Source organism: Ruditapes philippinarum, unplaced genomic scaffold (genome assembly GCF_026571515.1).
Source record: "Ruditapes philippinarum isolate M1 unplaced genomic scaffold, ASM2657151v2 ctg1077_1_1_1_1, whole genome shotgun sequence".
Classification (NCBI taxonomy): Eukaryota; Metazoa; Mollusca; class Bivalvia; order Venerida; family Veneridae; genus Ruditapes; species Ruditapes philippinarum.
Window position 1 is genome coordinate 141,781 of NW_026859840.1, and position 19,719 is coordinate 161,499.

The following is a 19,719-nucleotide window of genomic DNA, read 5'->3' on the forward strand; positions in this document are numbered from 1 at the left end:
AATGAAATAGTTCAATTCATACAATACCTTGTCCTAACACAGCCTGATACCAATTACAATACATACACTCAAATCATTGCCAACTTTTTTTAAAAAAGGGTCAAGTAATGTCAAATCACTCAACAAAAGCTAAATACTAGAACCTGTTAATAATTTGACTCTGGTGTCACACAGATTTGGCACTGTAGTATCAAAGACCTCTCCTTGTTGATTGTAGACCTGTCTTTCAAACCTGTCAGATTTAACAGGTTAACCACAATATCATACTTTATTACACCACAGAAAACAATAATTCATTTTTAAAATGAACAAATGGTTGAACAAACGATCATTATATTGTTGGTCAAATGTAAAGGAGATATGCTTGTTGCCTCTTTTCATAATTTCTCTCTAATGTAAAATGACAAAAAACTTGACATGATTTAACTGCTGGTTTAAACTCATAGCAATATTCAGATGGACTTTCTGTGTCTAAATCATTTTTTGAAAAGCAGCAGGTTGATAAATTTAATGTTTGTGTGTATGTGCATGTGTATGTGTGTGTCTGCCTGTTTCAAAGAAACAATGAATATCTAAAGAGGTGCAGGGAAAAGGATGGTTAGTACAATTTTATAGGGTAAAGGAACAGTTATAAAATTCACATTATCAATGTCAAAATCAATGAAAGAGACTAACTACAAGTTCTCTCCCTAAATTCCATTAATTATCAAACTGCATTTTCTGTGTTATAATGACCACACAATAATTGTTATATTGTATATGGATACACTATACTTTGCACAAGTCTCAAATAAAATTCTGTTCTGTTCCTAATTGAAATTCATAGGTAATGCAGGTCATGAAAAAAACTCAATGGGTTCTGTACTAAATTGTTAGTTTCTAAAGCTTTATTCTACCAAATTCATGTATTACTAATTTTTGTGCTGTAAAAGTGTTGAATTTCAATATTGCAAGATGAATTCAAGCGCCAATTTGTTGCAATGAGGAGGAGAAATACTACTAGCCATGTATGATTAAAGAATTCCTATTGGTGAAACAGGAAAGCATAACTGGGTTTTTAAAAATATGAAGCACTGATAATAAAATAATTTTACATTGTTCATATTGTGAAAAAAATATTTGGCAAGTCAATTTATGTGTTATTTTTTTCACATTTTTTGAGTGTACAAAAAATGAATAAAACATAATTGAATAGAAGACGGGTTTTGGTGTTTAAAGTTACATCTAACTCAGACATTATGTAATAAAATATGAAAGATTAAATACTGACAACATACAAAATTGTTTGTTCTATTCAAGGTACATTGACCAAATTTGATAAAATAGGGAGATATTTCCACTATAATGCATTTACAACATTGAATAAGGTTAACCTTACAATACAGTAAGACATATCATTTGTCTGATTTAATTTCTAATTTACACTTGTGTTAATATCAGGTGACTTCTGACACAACATTAAAAAAAACTACTTTCCTTTCATTTTATATAGTTTTGCACAAAAAATTTAGGGAAATATATACAGATGACTTGGATTAAAATCCTTCAAATAAAGACTGCTTGAAGGCCTTGGCCTCTGTATTTAATGTCCAGTATTTACAAACTCACATTAAACATGTCCTTTTTGTTCAAAATTTTTACACAACTGACTGTCCACATCTAAGAGCAGAGCCTTTACCAGAAGTATTGACTGGCCACACAGAGCAGGGCTTTAACCAGCACAACTGATTGTTCATGCAGGGCAAGGCCTTTACTAGCATATCTGATTGTCCATGCAGGGCAAGGCCTTTACTAGCACAAACTGGTTGTTTAAGCAGGGCAAGGCCTTTACCAGCACAACTGATTGTCTAAGCTGGACAAGGCCTCTACCAGCACAACTGATTGTCCACACAGGCCAAGGCCTTTACCAGCACAGCTGATTGTCCACACAAGACGGGGCCTTTACAATTTTGCTTTACAAAGAAATGGCACATTATCAGCTTGGCAATTTAAAACATCACAATGTTGTTAGCAATATTTGAAGAAAAAAAAATGAAAAAAAAAAATTTAATTTAAAACTGCGTTATAAATGATACTATAATGAACATAAATGTTTGATCATGCAAAAAAATAATCTACAATGCAAGCAGTGTCATAAAATGTTAGCAGCATGCCATTTTAAACTCCCACAATATACTTACACCCATTCATTAAACAACTGGGAAAATAGACTTCAAAATACATTTTATAACTTCACCTCTGTGACATAATTAAGAAGAAAGCATGCACTTTCCCATTAACTTGTTTTTTCACTTAATTAAGTTCAAGACTGTAAAATCGAAATATATCTAATTCATTTACATATTTCGCGTGACATTTAAACTTGAGTGTTGTTACTAAAACAGGATACTGTTCTTGTTTTTGTGTTTTTTTGTTATTAGTCGTTTGGGGTTTTTTTTGGTTTATTTTGCTTTATATAAAGGTTTATTGAAGGCAGTTACATGAATATAAACTAAGAGACACACAGAAAGAAAGACAGATCTATATTTATATAATATATATATCTGTGACAGAGAATGAACCCTATAGAGATAACTTTCTTTCTTGAACTGAAATGGCTTCCTTTAGGGATTCTGTTTTTCTCTATTTTACACTCAAACAGTTAGTTGTGTATTAATTTTGTTTGTTTAATTGGCACCAACACTATAGAGGTTTTATAGCGACTTTCCAGCTACTACTAGAGGAAAACCTTAGGTGTCCCATAATGCATTATTCCAGGCACAAGCAGGCACCTGAGAACAACCACTGACATTCTGTAAGCTAGCTGGATAGCTTCCTCACATGAAAGAAGACAAAGCTGCTGGTATTTTGTCATTGTTTACTTTTATTATAGACCAGAAGGGGGAGAGATATTTTAAGATTATTGTTCTGAGGGCTAGATATAAAGTATTTCCTCAGGTTTAATGTTTACACAGAAGGTCAGAACTCACTGTCTGACGGATTCAGAACTGTTGACAGTTTTATTATATTTGAGATGCAGTATGATAACAACAGTGCCCAACAGCTAATTCTTCTTCAGAAAAAAAAAACATACAAAACACAACATAAGTCATAAAGCTGTGTTGACCCATTAAAGATTTTGTTATAAGATTAATATCTGGCCATTGTCAAATTGGTGATAAAATATGTTCCATCTACTATAGTTACAAAATCAAGTTTTTTTGTTCAACTTCTAAAATTGGTGGCAATTATAAAGACCAGTAAATTTCATCTGCAGTGTTTCCAAAATTTCAGATTTTGTCAAAGTGAATATTTTCTTTTTTCTTTTTAATTTCCTAGAAAACAACTGTCTGACCATATAGCCTAATTTGCTTAAAGAAATCTATAAAAACAGTTATCAAACATTGATAAAAAGATGTCTCTAATAACTGCCCCCTGGGCTATTCCTCCACAAGATTGAATCATAGATGATTAAGAAAATAAATCTTCTTAAAAGATATACAAGATTGATAAACTGACCTATCTTTCATTCTGATCTCTTCATAAACTTTTAATTTCACAATGGAAAATTTGAATTTGGCTATTTAATCTGTATTTTATTTGTACTTCATTGACCTGTTTTAGAAAACATTTTGTCTAACTTGTAGTAACAATGGGACATGCAAGCTTTTACACATTTGATTAAAAACAACAAGAAACTTGTTTTAAAGTGGGTCCATGGATAGATTCATTTTCAAAATAATGTTCTGCTTTAAAGGGACTTTACTGTGCTTTTTATCTACAGAAAGAGATTTGAATTATTTTTTCAAGATCTTTTTTTTAGCATTTTTTTTACTATATCAAGTTAAGTGCACAATTAAAAATGTTGATGTAAGTATTAATTGTAAAATATATGTTTATTGGCTTTTTGGACCTCAGTGGGGTCCCTTTAAAGATACAAGTGTACCACACACAATTATTATATGAGTTAAAGCTAATAAATAAACACAGTCGGAAAAAAATGATACTAACAATTATGATAATACTGCAGGTCATAAATTATTTTTTTCACCAAATAACCTTAACAAAATATTTAACATAGTAATAAAAACATAATAGTTCAATATTTATTGTGTATATTATCTGATATCAATCTTTTTCAAGTACATTTAAGATGATAATTTGATAACCAAACTGTAACAATTTAACTGCTGTACCTTCTGGTGGTATATTATTATGACTATATCATAAACACATTATCAGCAACATAACTGATTGTTTTGACTGCCAAGTAAACATCAACCATGGATGACCAGATGGTCACTGTCAGGTAAGTGTTGAGACCCGATGTTTGACCAGTATGACACCACTGATGTAATGTAACTGTCAGTAAAACGTGCACATCATTTCAGACCACAGACAATTGAAAGATTTTAAATCAATAACATTCAGTAACAGGTGTTTTAAATCTAGCCCTTCAAAATAAAAAATTGATGATTTGTAATAGATAAGTTATTGATAACATAAAAGATTGTCACAAAATAAATAGAGGATATTGAACGAGTGTTACTTAAGTTTGATACTAAATTTATGGAACGAGTTGAATAAAATCATATTATGCGAGCCTCTGGCGAGCATAATATTGTTTTATTCAACAAGTTCAAATAAATTTAGTGTTGAATCTACACGAATATAATATTCTATTTATCACATATATAAAATAAGAACAGTAAACTTTTAAAATGAGTAATTTTTCAACGACGCCTATATTGTAAAGCTAACATTAGCGCGCTTTAACACTATGTTTATATTTCCCAACCCCCAACAAGTTTTTTCCCAACCCCCAACAAGTTTAGTCAGATACTGTTAAGTTTCTCACATCATTAACAAATTTGAAAAGAAAAGATCAAAAGGGCCATGAGAGCAAATTTTCCTAAAGTTGGTAGAATTCTCTATCCCTTATATTTATTGATTATAGGACCACATTCTTTTGTCTTGTGTTGGAGTGTGCCAGGGGGCAGGTGGCTCTCTTTAAAGCATTGTTGACTTTTGAAGTCATTGTTATAGATACCAGTGTTGCTGTGCAACATTATCCCAGGATTCCATGTTATATCCAACATTCACAAAGGAGATACAATTATAAAATTAAAAATTATTACATGGATACAAATTACAACTGTTTATATTTAATCAGTGTTAACTGGCAGTATGTCTGTTTCAATTTTAAAGCATAGCTGTTAAAGTTAGCAGAGGGTTACACATCTGTTGCAGCTCAACTTCATGTATAATGGTAATTTACTGATTTAAATACATGATTGTTACATACTTTATCCCACATTTATTACAGTTGGTTGGTTTTTTTTTTTAATTGAGAAATTAAATGAAAACAGTGGCATTGGTATGGTAAATTAGAAATATTGCTGATAATGTTGCTTTATACTCGTATTAAAGTGGCATAATAGCAGCAATTTGCAAGAATGTTCTTATTAATAATATTAAGGAGGGGTGGGTGACTATAGGATTATTATAGTAATGAGTAGCAATTTGAATTGAGAAACAGTTACACCTGATTACCAAATTATTTCTATTTATTTAGTTTCAACATTGTTATTAATTAAGGTATCTGTGATATGTCCATACAGGTTCCAAAGCGACAACAAAAACAGCAAAAGTTAATACTATAATACACATTAAGTAAGACCTGGTGTTGATAACAAGACTTTCAAGCAAAGGTCACTTGTTTGAATGGAGGAAATGATAATAATATATGAATTAGTACAGTAAATATTAATTTACTGAGTATTATAAATCACAAAAATTATGCATAAAACATTTTGCTTACACTATCTTTCACTTAAACTATCTTTTAGATTATTTTTATCATAAATTTGAATAAAGAAGTTATCTAAAACTGCTATAATTGCCAATAATCCTTATTGAATACCTACTTGAAGTTCCACAGTCAGTCAAGTACCTATATATTGTATAGACAGGACATTTAAAGATATTAGTTGTCTAAAGAAAGGATCATGATAATTGATCTAATATCTCCTGTAGACCTATTGTTGTTTTTCTTACTTGCACCAGATGATTAAATACTTGACCACTACTTCCCTGCTATGATGACCACAGAATATACAGTCCATAGTACTAGTTTACAATCAGTAACAATAACAAGATTTAAATCTTTTAACTTTGATAACAACTGAAGACATCCTTAAAATAATGTTACAAGTTTCTCTTTCATATATATACTGAATCTAACATTATGTTCTTCCTATTTCAAATCATGCATCATTATACATGTAGGTCAAACACATTGCTCAACTTAAAACCATATACAGGTCAAATCATTTTTTGTTAAGAAAAGGTCTATTTGTTCTATAAAAATCTGGAAAAGGGGTGATCTAATTGGGAACAGTGATATACCTGTAACTTTCAATTATAAAGGCACAAGTCTAGAAACCTCCACAAAAATATTCCATGAACAATCATTCATTCAAAATCTCCCGCTGTCAAATTTCACAAGTTCAACTTCAATAATTATTTTTTATACCTTCAATTAACATAACATTAGTAAATAGCACTTAAAAGGACACACATTTTATGACTGTTAAAAGAAATAATCATTATTTTATATAACTGATAAAACATTGTGAGGGCACATTTTTTGTCTTCAATTTTTACATTGTCTAACTAATGTCAAATGACAAAAAATAACACATACAAAAAGCTTTTAGGTGAGTAATTTAACAACATTTCATTTGTATGATTATGTAGTTTACATTTATAATATCTTTATTTTCATTGGTTTATAGTATTAATCATGCTAATTAAAAATTGACATTTACATAAAAATCATTGTTTTTACACATATTTTTATGTTTTCTGTACAAATTCAAAAGAACAATTTGGGGGCGTCCATGGTCGAGTGGTTAAGGTCGTTGACTTCAAACTACTTGGCCTCACCGCTGTGGGTTCAAATCCCGACATAGACTTTGGATTCTTTCATGTGAGGAAGCTATCCAGCTAGCTTACGGAACGTCGTATGGCTCTACTCAGGTGCCCGTTCGTGCCTGAAATAATGCATGGAAGGGCACCCGAGGTCTTCCTCCACCAGTAAAGCTGGAATGTCACCATATGACCTATACTGTGTCGTTGTGACGTAAAATCCAAACAAACAAACAAAAAAGAGTAATTTGAAAATTAAACAAAACAAATACAAGCTAGAGAAAAGTATTAAATTAAAGCCTATGTCAATGGTGCTTCAACAACTGTAGAATTAAAATAATGGTGTTTATTGTCTTAAACTTGTTTTTTTCTACTTGGTATAATTTACAACAACAGAAAATTAACTTTTTTACTTCCTTTAAATTTCATAAGTGCAAATGTCTTTCACTCACTTGAATTTAGAAAAACCATAAAATATGCACTATCTGAATGTTCTCAAGTTATAAACAAACACTTGACAAAGTTAAGCAATTCAAACTGTCAAATATTGTGCAACAAAACCACAGGTACGCTGATTGTTTACATTCCTTATATCAAATACAACAAATTCAATATTGACAGTTGTTAAATATTCAAACTGAAATAGTGGTTTAGAGATTATATATAAAGTTAAATAAGAAATATAGAGAATATCTATCTGTTTGTTTTGAGACAATATAAATATATATATCATGCTGGAAACTGAGGTTCAAGTTTAAAGACAAATTTAAACACTGAGTCATTGAAGTTAATATTATTTTCACTGTTATTGCCTCCTATCTAGTACCAAAATATATATCCTAGCTCCTAATTTATATAAGCATCTGGAACTTATGGCATGGCAAATGTGGGTTTTTTCCGAGCTTATTCCCAACCCCCTTTTACTGTGCACTTCTCTTCACAATATATAAGTTAACCTGTTAAGCATATTTCCACAGCTGTAACTGTTAAAGTTTTTTTCATCATATCACCCCCCAAACCAAAAATATTTTTAATAAATATTAACCAGATCTCTGGAAATGAAGGTTTTTCCTATGCCCTGGTGCAACTTTTGTCAGTCTATTGAAGGGCTGCATAACAGCTGAACAGATGGACAAACAAGAATAAATATATTTCCACCTCCACTACTTATAATATTAAACCTTTCTGATACAATGTTTGAATAAGATGTTTTATATAATTATATATATATAGTCAGATAGTGGTCAAGTGCAGTATATTTCACTATAGAAATGAAGAAATAAAGAGAGAGAAAGTAGGAGATATTTGTGCCAGTCAGATTGATCCTCTCTATAGACAACAATCTTCCCTGTGATTAACTTTAACTTTACAATTTCAAGTAGGTATTAAACAAGGATTATTACATTAAAGTTTAGCTCGGAAATTAAAATATTTCAATGAAACTAAATGGTCGTCAAATTACAAAACTACTGTCCTGACATTTTCAAGGAATGCCTATAACAATATAATAGAACAAATTTGATTGGACGATCAACAAAAACCTTTTATAATATACCAGATAGTTAACTTGTTTTAGATTCTGCTCTTTCATCTCTGTTCTGTTATTGAATATAAACCCACTTTTATCAATTCCTAACATTTAATGACCAGCGTTCAAATTAATCTTGAAGTTTCACTATCAATTTCACTGACCACATTTTTAACATTGAATATATTGACAACCTCAAAGTCAGTTTATTATGTGTTTATGATAAGAAGTTTATTGACAACTTGTATAATATGATAATAATGGCGTAACATCTTGGTGTACCACAAAGCCCCGTACAGGCTAACCACAGATAATAATATGGTACCAGAATATCAAAGTACTGAAGAAACATTATATATAAGTCAGCCTGGTATGAAATTGTGTTTCTTACAACAAAATATGTAATTACATTAACTCCAATGAACATTTATATTACATTAGTGTTTTAATTAATCTTGTGTTGATTTAAAGGGAGAGAAAGCATTCATCTTCCAAGTTAAGGCCCCAAATCCTTCAACAAAAAAAGTATAATTTTTTTTGCAAAAATGCTAAAAACCCCTAGTTAACCTTTCTCTTTAAAACTTTAAATTTTGCAAGAAAAAATGTAAATTGACAATATATCACTGGTTAATTTTATCATATGATTGTTGAAATATTTGACAAATTTCTTTTTTAAATTTTATACACTATAAAAAAAACTGTTTTTAAAATTGCTTATTTTTATCCCTTAAAAAATAAAAAATTACTCCTTTTAAACTACTGTAACACTGTGACTTTGCTTTTTTTAACCCTTTGTAATGTGTATTTAAACATTAATCTTACATTGTGATATTGTTTTTTTTATTTTACATTACTTTTAACATTAATACTTCACTATAACATTGCTTTTTTTTAACCTATAAAAAGCATTTTACTTTAAATACTTACTTTGTGAATTGCTTTTTTCACCCTTTTAATTAAAATTTTCCTTTATTTACTGAAAATGCTTTTTTTTCCCTTTTTGAAATGTGAAATTTCAAAACTGTGGATGTTTTGGGAAAAAATCATTTAAATTTTTTTAAATGGGGGGCCCTTCATAAAATGACTCGAAAATTTTTTGTTTTTGCAAACCGTTTTTTGCTGAAGTACTGATTAGATGTTATGCCCACCTGGTCTATAAGTGACATTAATCTGGTAATGTCACATTTGTGTGTCATTCTAAAATCTAACCTCACATCATTTGTCTTTTCTTTTTTTTGTTTTTTTTTTTTTTTGCTCCTTTTGTATAAAGTTTTTAAAAAGTTATGAAAACCAAAATTTCAAAAACGCAATTGTTCTTTAATAGAAACCCAAGAAAAAATAAAGAATGTCAATAAAGTAAATCTACTTAAGTTGTTTATACTTTCTCTATCCAAGGTCACTTTATGGATGTTAAATAGCTATTTGGCAAGCTGTTTTCATCTATATTACCATAATGGTAATTTGTATCACAAGGCAACCAACTATAATGTAAGTTTTTACAAGTTAATTTCCACATTAATGAATGCATGACCTTTGTGCTCACATTTTATTGGTTAATTACATATTCCAGCACTATCATAAATGCTGTAAATTGTTTTTATTTACTATATATAACATGTATACATTATGTTGTTATATGCTTCTATCATACTGGGACATGTAGGCACTATCTGATTGTTTCTGTGACTTGTTATTTTTTTTCAACGTTTAATAAAAATTTTTAAATTAAATGTAATTTAATAGAAAAAATAATATTTTGTTAAAATTAAAAAAACAGAAAACCAGGACAGAATTTGCCCCCATGAGGCAAACTACAAAAAAAAATTTTCAACGTTTAAAAGGCAAACGAAAAACAACCGTTAGGGGGAATTTTTTGTATGTTTAATTTTTAAAAAAGTCCAAAAAAATTTCATTTTTTTTAAAAAACATCCCCTAAAGATGCAAAAATAGTTACAGTTTAACTCATTTTTTCGTTTTTAAAAGAACTTTTCAATTTTTAAAAAAATAAAAAATTTTTAAAAATCAAACTTCTTTTTACAAATGTTTCCTGACCCTAAAAATTGACTGAAAAAAAAAAAATTTTTTCCCTAAGGCAAATTTCAAGTTTAAAAGATTTTAAATGTTATTTAAAAAAAGCAATTAAACTTAAAGCGAACACACCTTAAAGTTACTAAGCAGTGAAAAACTTTACTGCTGTCACAAACAATGGCTTGTTTTCGACTGTTTATAATTAAAAACAAATTTTTCCCACTAAATTTTTGCCCTGTAAGGTAACACTCAAACTTAATGTCAGTAAAGATATGTAAATGAAGTTATAAATGCTGTGATTTTACAATGTTGAAGTAACAAGTTTTATAGTAAAGGTTCATGGGAGAGTGCAAGGTAGATTATCAATTATGTCACACAGTTAAAGTGATAAAATGCATCTTAAATCTATTTTCACACCATTTAAGAGCCTTCGTAAATTATTTTTATACTAACTCAGCTGTCACAAGTTGAATATTTATGCTATTTCTGATATCAGTTAGAAAATACATCATTTCTTACAATTATATCTTTTTATCAAGGCCTTTATATCAAGGTTTACAATCCCGAAGTGTTTTTAAAAATCATTAAATTTAATTTTTCTAAAAACTAATTTGGTAATTGTTTTTTTTTTTTTTTTTTGGGGGGGGGGGGTTGATTCGTTTGATTGTTTTATTGTTATTCACGCCCCTTTAACTAAACGAGTGAAAAAAGTCCATCGTAAAAAAAAGTTTGAGAATTTGTTCCTTGTTGTGGCACCCCTCTTTGCGTGTGAACATAAAAAGGTGAGTTTTTTTTTTTGACGATTTAAGACTTTATGTAAAAAAATCGAATGCAGTTAGCTAGCGATGGTTTTTTCCCGGGATGCAATGTAAAAAATTTTCCCGTTTGGGGGAAATTTGATGAAATCCGGGGCGACGCAGTCATCGGGTGCGGAAAAACTGGGGCAATTTTTTTGGACAATTTAAATTGAAAACGTCGTTCTGGGGACGTTTTTTGGCATTCTAACCTAAAACAGATGCCCACAAATCCTCAGCGTAAATTATTATCTGAAAGTCTTCATAGAAACGAAGATATACCCTTTTTTGGTTTAATCCTCGTTGTGAGCACCATAACCTCGTTGTGAGCAAGACAAGCGCAGTGCTTGTATGGTTTTAATATGTAATTCAGATGGTGAAAATATAATTTTCAATCTACCACAGCAATTAAAACGTTTTTGCACAGCAGCATTTCTTTGCAAGATGTTGTACATACCCCAAAGGGAGGCATATTAGTTTTGAACTGACCGTCTGTCAGTCCGTGAATCTGTCCGAAAACTAAACATTGGCCATAACTTCCTTATTAGTAAACGGATTTGATTCATATTTGAACACAACATCCCTTAGCACAAGACCTTCCTACGGACCTGTATTTTGTTTTACCTTGGCCCCTGAATGGCCTTTACCTTGAAGGTCAAATTGTCCAAAAACATTTAAGATTGACCATAATGTCCTAGCATAATGTTTAGGCACAACACATCTTTGGACAAGGCCTTTCAGCTATCCTATATTCTTTTGACTTTGACCCCCGAATGACCTTCACCTTAAAGGTCAAATTTTCCAAAAACTTAAAAATTTGTCATAACTTCCTTATTAGCATACGGATTCTACTCATATTTTGAAACAACAAACAGGCAAGACCTTCAAACTGATCTGTATTTTTTTTTTACTTTGTACCCTGAATGACCTAGAACATCCAAAAACTTTAACATTGGTCATAACTACTTTATAAGTAAGTGGAATTAATTCATATTTGGACACAATGCCCCTTTGGACAAGACCTTCCAACTGACCTATATTTATTTCACCTTGACCTTGAATGACCTTCACATTGAAGATGTAATTGTCCAAAAACAAATAATCTATCTGGTCAATAAATCAAAGGACAAAGCACCACTTCAGGGGCATTGTCAACTTACTGTGATAGTTCTTGTTTTACATAATTTGGTCAGTCTTCAGCTCAGGATAAACACATGTATGTGTGTATCACACAGATTGTGAAATTGTTGAAATATTCATAAACTCATCATGATGTTCACTCGTGCCACACTAGAGTATACGAAATAAAATAGCTATTTCCTGATTAGTTCTTCTGTTAATCTGATGACTTGTGAATATGAAGAATACTTTTCAAAAAAAGAAAAAGAACTATTGCAAAGAAAAACTATTGTACAAAAACGTTTTGATTGCTTTTGGTAGATTGAAAATTATATTTTCACCATCTGAATTACATATTAAAACCATACACGCACTGCGCTTGTCTTGCTCACAACGAGGTTATGGTGCTCACAACGAGGATTAAAGCAAAAAAGGATATATCTTTGTTTCTATGAAGACTTTCAGATAATAATTTACGCTGAAGACTTGTGGGCATCTGTTTTAGGTTAGAATGCACAAATCGTCACCAGAATCGACGTTTTCAATGTTAAATTAGGTCCAAAGAGAAGTTGTCTCCAGTTTTCCTGCTACCCCGAGTGACTGCGTCGCACGGTATTTCCATCAAATTGTCCACCAACAGGCAATATCTTTACATGTGTTTACTCGGAAAACACATCGCTAGCTAACTGCATTTCGATATTTTTACATAAATGTCTGTAATAGTCAAAAATTATGAAAAACTCACCTTGTTTATCGTGTCACACGTCAAAGATGGGTGCTCACAACGAGGAACGGAAGTTGCTCACAACATTTTTACCGATGGACATTTTTCACTCGTTGTGAGTTAAACGGGCGTGTTATTTGGTTTATACAGAATTTATTTTAGTTGGCTAATGTGTTACACACTTTCAAACCAACCTGAGTACTGCATGAGCAAAGATTGTAAAGTTTCTTGCTCAAGGAAACAATGACTTGCTCCTGACAGGGTTTGAACCAATGCAACTAGGGATCATTAGATTACTAGTCTGACGTGTTAACCACTCGGCCATCCCACCACATTACATTGTTATTTAAAGGGGTTTAATAATAATTTATTATCAAAAATATAAAATTAGTCTAAACAAGGATAACTGGATGGCCTAGTGTAATATAATAATTCATGGAGCAAAGGTATTAAGTCACAATGCCAGTCAAGTTGAGATAAGAAACTGTATGTTGTACATTTTATGCCCTTGTACATGGTAGCTTTCATTGACCACTCTTGCCTCAATCTAACAGTAGGCCTGCAATCAAACAATTTAACAGTGTTCAGCATCTTTAAATATAATGATTTTAACGTAAATTATTTCAGAATAAAACACACACATACTATATAATATATATCTAACATAAAGTTAAACAAATATGACCATTTATTTACACCATATATAATCAATTTCATGCGTGATGATAAACTAAAGTATCAAACTTTATACCACACTAAGAGAAGAATCACTCCAGTAATTTATTATAAATACAAGCTAACCAATTTATTGACAACCACACTGTGTGATGTCTTGCTTCAAAAAGTAACAAGTGTGTCACACATCTATGACTCAAAATATACAACTTTTTATTTCTACATGATTTTTCACTCACTAATTCAAATGGTATAAGTGCTTGACCTAAATCAAACTCAAAGTAAAGGTGTAGTCTTGCTTCACGGGGTGTCACTGTGGGCTCCTCTATTGTATTTTATATATCACACTGAAACATTTCTAAAGGTAACTGTCACATATTAAGTAGACGGTTTTATATGTAAGACTGAAACATTTCTCAGAAGTCTTGTTTTTTACTTCGTCTATTTTTGGAGATGAAAGATTACAAGCTTACGAGGGCGTAATGGAGTAATTATTCTGTCCTCTACTTTCATCTTATAATAATCAATTTATATACTGTATTGTATAACATGATATTAGTAGTGATTCAGCATGTTTTATACTTATGTCCCCCCCCCCACTCCTACTCTACGGTCCTCAATATAATATAGTGACCTTCACCCCAGTATTCTAGCCCACAGAATAATCATAATAATGCGGTAAAGATTTATTATCAATAAAAAGTGAGGTCTCTTTATCAGCCTTTTTTAAAACACGGATGTTAAAAAAGAAATATTTATTCAAGGATACCCAGTCAGTGAATATTTGAGATATTTCTGTAAGGCAAATATCTGTTACGTTTTGATCTAGCTGAGTGTAATTTTACCAATAAACATTCATTAGTTGTTAAGCTAATTTGATAACGTCAACTATTTCATGAATTTTGTTTATTTCAAAATCAAGAGTTCACACACGTAAAAAGCTGCTCAATAATTTATCAAATAAAAACATCTTAATGTAAATTCTATATAAAGGATGTGTAACAGGAATGCATTAAACTGCTCAACTTTTTATGATATAATCATTAATTCAAATTCACATACTTCAAACAAATTAAACCTGTCATCAATGCAGATTTTTATCAACAATATGAATTCTTGCCGCTATTTTTTTTAGTCCTTTTTTTTTTTGTAAAAAAAGATTGAATTATTTTACTATATTAATACATCTATTATTTGCAAAATAAGAATGAACAGGAAACATTTTTCCAGTTATTTATTACTAAGATTATATTAAGTGATAAAAGTTATTGAATTATTAAATCATGAATACCTGTAATAATTATTCAGGACATAGTAAAGATCAAAGTGATGTATATATTTATTTTAAGGTATATTTTTACCATATATTGCTTGAGTGACCAACTTCAAACAGTTAACACACTTCACTGCTATAACCTTCAACATTTATAGAAATAATTGAGAAAATATCTTTCTTATATTTCACAACAAATTTAACTTATAACAATCAGGATGCTCACTTACAAGTATTGAATTAATCAATATTTTTTACCCTTGAAAATGAATATATGGAAAAAATCAGTGTCATTTCAACTGTAAATTCATGAGAAAGTCAAGTTTATTTATAATTCAATCATAACCAGTGTTGCATCTAGAATTTCAAAATTATGGGGGATTGTCCCCCACTCAACTGAAAAATGTGGGGGACTTGAAAAAAAATTGGGGGACACACATTTACAATACACTATGACTTATCGAAAAGAATTCATTTATTTTACGTTCAGGCATTTTTGACAGCTATCGTCCGCTCAAAAACGGAAGTAGAAAAAATAAAATATTGACGAATACTACAAAACACTCGCGAAATGACCCAGTCGGCTGCTACACGCTTTTTAGTACGTATTTTAGTCATTACCACAAGTGAAAACAAACATGGCTGAAGCTTTCAAGGCACGATGAAGATGAAATGAATAAAGTTAAAAAATTGTCAGATGCGCGACTTGGCGCGCGTTGACTTCATTAAAATGCGCGATCTGCATAAAATATGCGCAAATCGCGCAATCGCGCGTCCTAGATGCAACACTGCATAACCCAATTAAACCTGCACACTTTGTGTATAAATGGATTTGCCCGGCTTTGAATTTGGAATAATTAAAGTTCATTCAAAATTTTAAGAATTTTTGAATCAAAGTAGAAGAAATATGCAACCAACTGATTTTCAGGTTAGCAGCTGACTATACATGCATGTATACTTTTGTTCTTGTATTTTAATTATAAATTTAGCAACAATTCGACAAGATATATTATACCCCTATAATTAAATTGCACATTTCATATATATAAACATTATAGCTCTAAACAAGGTTAATTTGTCTTTACTTTTAACATTTTCTCCAATGTCTTAGATATTTACTTAAAATATTACACTCTCACTTGTGTATTTCATTTATTGATATGCGTTTTCATATTCATGCATGTGTATATTTGTTGTATATGAAGATGAGCTGTATATGCTAAATTCAAAATAAAATATATGTTCTGTTCTGATATTTTCCTAATTCTCTTTATTCCTAAATAATTAAATGTCAACATTAAAGAAAAAATGTAGCAGTAATTATGTCTACCCTTTACAATGAATACAACCTTAATATCAACAGCTGATGGAAAAGACAGATCACAAAAAAATAAATTTGTATGTTTGTTTACACAGGTACTGTCCTCCAAATTTCATCCTAAGCAATGTCGATCTATAGGATGTTACTTTTACAATCTTTTGAATCATCTATTAATGACTGGGTTTGAAAGAAGAGCTAGAGGATTTGAGGGCTCACCTGAGATTTAATGTCCCTCTGTCCCATTTGTGAAGGCAATTAAAGGTGTAAGCTGATATCAGGGATTCTACTAAATTGATTTGCCTATCCCACTAACACAAAAATTGCTATCATTAAAGGGGGATGATTTTGGACAAAAACACATAATTATACCATATAAGTTTACAAGGAATGAGGTGTGAGGGTAGACTAAATATCACGACATTACTTACCAAGACTGAGTTCTGTAACATATTTACAAGATTTTTTTAGTGGATTTACACACATAACAATTTTTTTTTTATTTTGACATTTCTTTGAGTTTTGTTGAATATTTTAAACAAATAAGCGATATATATGGAGAACATCAGTAATTAGCATCATTCATCATAAAAAAGAATAGACAAGGAGTTGACTGAATACATAAATAAAATGAATTAGTAGATATATTTAAATAACCATACTCGTAAAAGCTAGATGAAACGTTCATATATGTTGAAAGTTTGTTAAAGTTTTAAATAAAGATAATCTCCAGCAAATGTAATATAAGATCTTATCAAATTGATATTTTCTATGAAATGTTGCAACTTATGAAAATATTTCTGCTTTATTGAAAATTTTATTATTTTAGCAAGCTAACATTACAATAAGCATGTAAACATGTTTTAACATCAGCAGATTTGGCGATTTAATCAAAGAAAATATTAGAGCAAATTATGACAAGTATATCATTCCTACAAAATTCTTCCAAAACGAGGTAGGATTTCAAATTTCTAGGTTGAAAAAAAAATAACTTAGCGAAAAAAAAGCACAATTATCTTTGAACAAAAAATCTTTAACTTTCACAAAAATGACAAAGCTACACTCATAAAATTGGACAGGTCAATTGTCAACCTAAACTATTTACAAGGTTGACACCTCTGACACACGTGACATACTTTAGTCTCTATGATCTCGCCGCCTATATATCCAATACACAAGGCATCAGCAGAATATGTTACACGGACAACTAAACTATGAAAAATTCAGCTATGAAAAATCTATATGTAATATTTACCTGAACTTGTTGTAGCTGGGTGATATAAAATAAAAATCTGCAATAGGCACGTGATGACAGCGCTAGGCGAACCCCAAGATCGCCAGGGCATGTTTATTACACATTTAAGTCACAATAAACACTTGTTGAAATGACCAAATTTTAAAGAAACAAGATAAATCCAAAAAATCAGGGCACAATTTTATAAAATAAAACATTGTGTATCCAATTATAAAACTGCTACTCCATCATGTCGGCAAAGATCAAAGGAGAACAGGTAAGCATTTAGGCACGAGTCCGATTCACAGGTTGACATGTCCGAAATGTCGCGTAACGCAACACAGTTTTGTTTTTGATTGACATCACGTGGTGTTTACACACACTATCAGTGGGCGTGGCTAGTATTAGCGCGGGAATTCATTGACTACAGGTACATTCAAAAATTGTTATCTTCTATCAGAATTTAACGTCTCTGCTTCTATTTACATTATGAAATATAAAAGTCGCTAGTATTGCTTGGATTTTGAAAAGTCATAATGACCGAGCTAGGGTTAGTTTTGATTTTTCTTAAAGTTCGTTGAAGAGCACCCCTCAAAATTGATGCGGTGCTATTTTTTTTAAATTTTTGACAATGTATTTTCTAAGTTTCTACGTAAACTAGATCTATTATGAAGTGAAAAAAGTAATTTACACATCGCAAACGGCACTTAAATTACCAAAAAGAGACCATTGAATTATGCAAAAAGTCATTTAATAAACATGCCAAAGTCAGTTATTAATCGCACACAACATGTAAATTACTATTAAACTTATTAAAGGGAAACAACTACTTTACTTAAAAATAATAAGATTACGCCCCTTTGTCCAAATGCTGTTGTTTCTCAATAGTCATTCATAATTAGATTTTCATTATGTGCTGTCTATTTGTTGTTGTTGTTCTTCATTTCTTTCTTCTTTCTTCTTTTTGTTGTTGTTTATTTCTATGATAATAATGATGTGATATTGTATATGAATTCACGATTTGAACTTCACGAATTCACGATTTGAACTTCACGATTTCAACTTCATGAATTCACGATTTCACGTTAATTCGTGAAGTTGAAATCGTTAATTCGAGAAGTTCAAACTGTGAATTCACGAAATTGAAATCGTGAATTTGTGAAGTTGAAATCGGGAATTCTTGAAGTTTAAATCGGGAATTCATGAAGTTGAAATCGGGAATTCGTGAATTCCGCATGTTGAAAACGGGAATTCAGGAAGTTGGAATTGTGAATTCATGAAGATGAAATCGAGAATTCGTGAAGTTGAAATAGCCCTACCGGCCTTTCGTAGTAAAGTTGCATGTATATAGCATAATATCATACAAGAAATATAAAATCTCAGGACATATTCAATATTCATGTAACTTTGAATATTCATGTACCGTGTTTACATACAATATTGGGGCGTCACCGCGGTGGGTTCGAATCCCGACAGGGACTTGGATTCTTTCATGTGAGGAAGCTATCCAGCTAGCTTACGGAACTTTGGTGGTTCTTCTCAGGTGCCCGTTCGTGCCTGAGGTATTCCTCCACCAGTTAAGCTGGAACGTCGCGATATGACCTATACTGTGTCGATGTGACGTAAAACCCAATCAATCAATCAATCAATCAATCAATCAAACAAACAAACAAACAAACATTCAATATTCATGTTACGAGTCTGCAATTTTCATGTTATTTTGCTGTTCTTAATGCTTCCGCGGGATCACTTTGTCTTCAGCTATTTAAAGAAGGCTTAAACTAATTTATTTATTTATTTATTTATTTATAGTTGATTCTGAATGTGTTTTATGGAAATGTCATACTTATCTTTCACTATTTTTATGTTGATAATTATGTTTAAATTGATTTCTTAATGTACCCGAATATAGTAATTTGTAGACCTTCTTGATACACAATTGTCTGGTGATATACAAATTGCTGTATTTCCACTCTATCACATGACGTTACTGATAAACAAGTATATGATTTTTTATCTTTCATAAATATGTCTTAAATATATATCCATAGTTTTTTTAATTCTTCAAATTACTTTGTAAAATGGCGGTGTCACATGTTTGATAAAGTAAGGGTTTC

The 19,719-nt window shown here is 30.8% G+C and overlaps 1 protein-coding gene across 1 annotated transcript in view; it reads right to left on the bottom strand.

The window, feature by feature from the left end:
• LOC132758078 (protein eva-1-like) overlaps positions 1 to 17,966 on the bottom strand; it is a 58,524-nt gene extending 40,558 nt beyond the window's left edge. Inside the window, exon 1 of the mRNA XM_060749590.1 lies at positions 17,624 to 17,966. Within this exon, the coding sequence (XP_060605573.1) occupies positions 17,624 to 17,714 (91 nt within the window). The 5' untranslated portion in view covers positions 17,715 to 17,966. The remainder of the gene's footprint in view (positions 1 to 17,623) is intronic.
• Between the last annotated feature and the right edge of the window lie 1,753 nt (positions 17,967 to 19,719).